Source organism: Carex rostrata, chromosome 1, assembly GCF_964058835.1.
Source record: "Carex rostrata chromosome 1, lpCarRost1.2, whole genome shotgun sequence".
NCBI classification, from domain to species: domain Eukaryota; kingdom Viridiplantae; phylum Streptophyta; class Magnoliopsida; order Poales; family Cyperaceae; genus Carex; species Carex rostrata.
In genome coordinates this window covers 12,430,139-12,434,674 of record NC_135918.1, presented here as the reverse complement: position 1 = coordinate 12,434,674, position 4,536 = coordinate 12,430,139, and the positions used below count along the sequence as shown (strand labels likewise).

The window sequence follows — 4,536 nt, the reverse complement described above, 5'->3', positions numbered from 1 at the left end:
TGAATAGGTTAGGTCGGGTCATCTCTTCTCTCTCCTTTCCTTTCTCTGCGTACGCTCTTCTAAATATGTTTCATACTAAATAACACATAGAACCACTAAATTATCTGACATCAACATTAACATTAACCCGCTATACGTATCGAAGGAGAGTTATGTTCACCGAAAATCTGGCAATGAGCGGTTCATGTTCATCCATTAGCCACAGCACATGCATTGTAAGGAACTAAGGAAGTCGAACGTGCCTTAAGAACAATATACTGGGTAATAAATTCAGAGAAAACCCAAATGCAATTGAAGTCGACCATGCATGCTGGCAGTTTGATCTCATCATTGCAGGTTTAATAAACCTTTAGTCGTCGAGAGCTAATGAAAGAATATATATAATTTTCAGGATATTTTATTAATTTGAATGATCTTGTGCCACCAAGGTATCTACCAACTTAAATAATTCTTTATTTGTAAACAAAAAAAGTCATAACTGGGATACAACTGGGGTCTACTCTCCAAGGTGTATGCGACATTGTAACAACTAACAACTAACAATTCCTGAAAATAATAACTTATATTATCGACATTGCTAGTGCCACACACGTATAATAAAAATAATAATTATACATTCATCGAAAATATAATTAAAGTTTTAAGATGATATATTAAACACTAGATAAAAGTGCTGAATATTTAACAGTTTCATTGTAATTAATTTTGGTGCATAAATTTTTTCCTTTGATATTTTAAACCAGAACATGCAATGAACTCTTATATATTTTAAATCATTTTAGTATGAATTTATCTTAATGTACTAGAAAGCTAATTGCTGACATTTTTGATTAATTTGATGTTTAATTTATTTAATTATTGAACATTGATGAATTGGCATACACATTTGATTCTTTTAGGGCATTCAATTACTGACGCTACAACTGCTATGTGATGTTATGAAATAAAATAAAATTTTGATCAATACTCATAAACATGGCTCAAATCTAACTTGTACTTCAAGTGGTAAGCTATTACATTTACATTTAAGAGGTTTTAGATTCACATCCAGTGGACATACTATGGTGAGAGATTTCTAAGCCTTCTTTAATTCTTACAAAGTAAACAAAAAAATGATTTGTGATAATGTCTTGTATCATTAATTGGTAATTCATGTCCTTCTTAAATTATGAAATTTAGAAACATATATAACTTTAATTTATAGTGTTTTAACTTGTAAGGCCGATTTTAATTTATCGGCTAGTCAGAGACATCGGTGAGCAATATAATTCGAGTCATATCTAATTACATTTTGATTTCTTAATCTCATGGCTATATAAAAACTAGACAATTTTTTTTTTCCTTCGTTACTAGTCCAATTTAATTGGAATTTTCATCAATGAGTTTGACTAAGATGCTATGAATTGCATAATATATATAACTATATATTATAGTTCATCATTTAAACGACTTATGGACTTTAAACCTACTGTATGGATTTTAAATGACAATGTTAAACTATTAAAACCGATTTAGTTCATAATTTATGCATGGGGTTACATGTAAATTTTTTTAAACACATCACTTAAAATTTTCTATTACTTGTAAACGTATCAATGTTAAAAAATGTTAAATAAACAATTTTGTAGTTATGTGTGTGTGTGTGTCTATATATATATATATATATATATATATATATATGAGGAGGGTTCAAATGCCTCCATGTTTTTGTGCTTCCATCATGCCTCTATCTTTCTCCATCATTTTCAAAGTTCAAACAGTCGATCCGAACCGCTCAACTTAACCTCCATACTAAAATATGTTTGAAAACCAAATTTTATATTTTTAGGAATTTTTTTACTATATTTTTAGATAGGTACAAAAATACTGTTTTTAGATGGTTCAGATTTACTGATTTTGTACCTATCTAAAAAAATAGTAAAAAAATTCCTAGAAATATAAAATTTGGTCTCCAAACATATTTTAGTATGGAGGTTAAGTTGAGCGGTTCGAATCGACTGTTTGAACTTTGAAAATGATGGAGAAAGATAGAGGCATGATGGAGGCACAAAAACATGGAGGCATTTGAACCCTCCTCATATATATATATATACAGAAATAAATTGATGAGCTTCGACTCCTGTTTCTTACTAAAAAAAAAAGAGTTGCGAGCTGCATTTGCACTGCGTATACTACTATAGAAAAACAACATTGACATCCTCTTTATCATTGGTTAAAATTTTACTAACTGTTTGAGTCTAATCAACCGATAACTTTGATGGGCCAATTCTTTATCATCAGTTTTTCTTTTTTCTATAGATCAGTTTTGAATGACTATGCCATATTGATCGGTCAGTCTAAGAGAATATTTTACGAACACTAAAATTAATATTAGAGTAACTTGCAAGATCTATGCTGAGAACTAAATCATTGTCTCCAAAGAACTTGAAAGTAGACATAAAAGTAGTTACAACTTAAAACCATAAAAGTAATATATATATATATATACACACACACAAACACTCATCATGAATGTTTCCACGACACATTGTCTATAAATACTCAACATATCCCTTCAATTCTTCCTCATCAGCTCTCCTTAATTCTTTCTCTTTCAACTATCCTGTAATATATACTTTGCCATTAAGATGGAAAGCAAGACTTCCATTTTGATCACATGCCTTATATTTGCTACAGCACTCCAGCTCCTGCTTCCGGTATCAGAAGCATCTGGATGTGGTGGTACCACTACCAGTGATCTTAAGGTCGGCTATTACAAAGAAAAATGTGCAAAGGCGGAGTCAATTGTGAAGAGTACCGTCAGTTATCATGTTAAAAACAATCCCGGTTTAGGCGCTGGTCTTATCCGCTTGTTCTTTCATGACTGTTTTGTCAGGGTAATATTATTGCTTTTAAATTATTTATTCCCAGTACTTTTTAATTTTTTCCAGCATATTATTTCATTTTATTGTGAAATCGCCATATGGAAAGTGGTCGTCAATATGTAGATCTACAAAAAAAATAATAATACTAATACATATATACGTACTTAAATGCAAAGTTACGCGCAATCTGTAACTGGTCCTTTTCTTATACGACACACATGAATATTGTTGCAAGAAGTTGATATTTATTATTGCATATAAGGTCTTTTTTCATATATATGTAGGGATGCTACCAAGTGCTGAACTGTTAATTAATTTGTTCTTGTAAATAGTCAGATTTAGTGTACTATATACATTTTCGATCGATATGGCCTCCATGCATCCGACAGAACCTCCCAATGCAAGTGCTGTGCATGATTAAAAATAATTTAACAATCTAAGTTCAAACACAAAACTGACCATGACCTATGGGTAATTTGGAAGATGCATCATTGTTATATATAAGACAATTATTTAATTGAAATTAAAGAATTATTGCATGAATTAATGTTTTAAGCGAATGACATATTGACATAATTACATATTCTTTTTGACTCACTAGGGTTGTGATGCTTCAGTCCTCCTGGACCCAACTCAAGCAAACCCTCAACCAGAAAAGCTTGCCATTCCAAACTTCCCGAGCCTCCGAGGCTTTGAAGTGATCGACGCAGCCAAGGCTGAGCTAGAAAAGGAGTGCAAAGGAACTGTTTCATGTGCTGACATCATAGCATTGGCTGCCCGTGATGCCACATACCTTCTAGGCAATATGTACTACGAAATCCCGACAGGTAGGCTCGATGGTAGGGTTACCAACAGTACAGAGGCATTGCTAAATCTCCCCGCACCCTTTTTCAATCTCACTGAACTTGTGGCCAGCTTTGCAAGGAAGGGGCTCTCCACTGCCGAAATGGTCGCTCTTTCTGGGTCCCACTCCATCGGAAGATCTCATTGCTCGTCCTTCACCAGCCGCCTCTACCCCACCATTGACCCCACCATGGACCAAAACTTTGGCGCTTCATTGAGAAACCTTTGTCCCGATCCCCAGAATGCAACCACTGATGGTGTCGTTCCACAGGACTTTGTGATGCCGGATAAACTAGATGTACAGTACTACAAAAATGTTGAATCACGAACTGCGCTTTTCTTCTCTGATTGGGCCTTGCTCACCAGCACTGAAACCGAAAACCAGGTAGAGACCTACACTAAGGAGCTTGAGAAATTTAAACAAGATTTCATAAACGCCATGGTGAAAATGGGGAACATTGAGGTGCTCACCGGGTCACCAGGCGAGGTCAGGGGGCCCACATGTCGTTTCGTGAACTGAGGATGTTATGCAGTTATCTTGTTTGAAATTCGATTGCTTTTATTTCCTGCCTTTTATGCTTTTATTATGTACCAGCTTTTCCATTAATTTCTATTGAATTGTTACAGTGTGTGTGTTTTTTTTCTTCACTTTCCTATTCTTCCAATCTTAAATTTGCATATTATGTAAACTGTAAAAGGTTAATAGTGTCTTTAATTATAAGCTCGAGTTATTTTTTCTTGAACTAATTGCATGATTCACGTGAAATAAGATCTTATAAAGACATGTATACTTCATTCATTGTGTCATTACAACAAAAACGAAAAACTA

At 33.6% G+C, this 4,536-nt stretch overlaps 1 protein-coding gene across 1 annotated transcript; it reads left to right on the top strand.

Annotated features, from left to right (window-relative positions):
- The first annotated feature begins 2,520 nt into the window (after positions 1 to 2,520).
- Positions 2,521 to 4,284, top strand: LOC144566485 (peroxidase 2-like). Its single transcript, XM_078316520.1, has 2 exons — positions 2,521 to 2,876; positions 3,466 to 4,284. The coding sequence occupies exons 1-2, from the start codon at positions 2,628 to 2,630 to the stop codon at positions 4,225 to 4,227; spliced, it is 1,011 nt and encodes a 336-aa protein (XP_078172646.1). The 5' UTR covers positions 2,521 to 2,627; the 3' UTR covers positions 4,228 to 4,284.
- Positions 4,285 to 4,536: the final 252 nt, after the last annotated feature.

Bases quoted from the DNA above. Each gene is read 5' to 3' on its own strand.
- LOC144566485 (XM_078316520.1), top strand. From the start codon at position 2,628: ATGGAAAGCAAGACTTCCATTTTGATCACATGCCTTATATTTGCTACA. The intron at 2,877-3,465 runs GTAATATTATTG...TTGACTCACTAG, and splicing joins TTCATGACTGTTTTGTCAGG to GGTTGTGATGCTTCAGTCCT.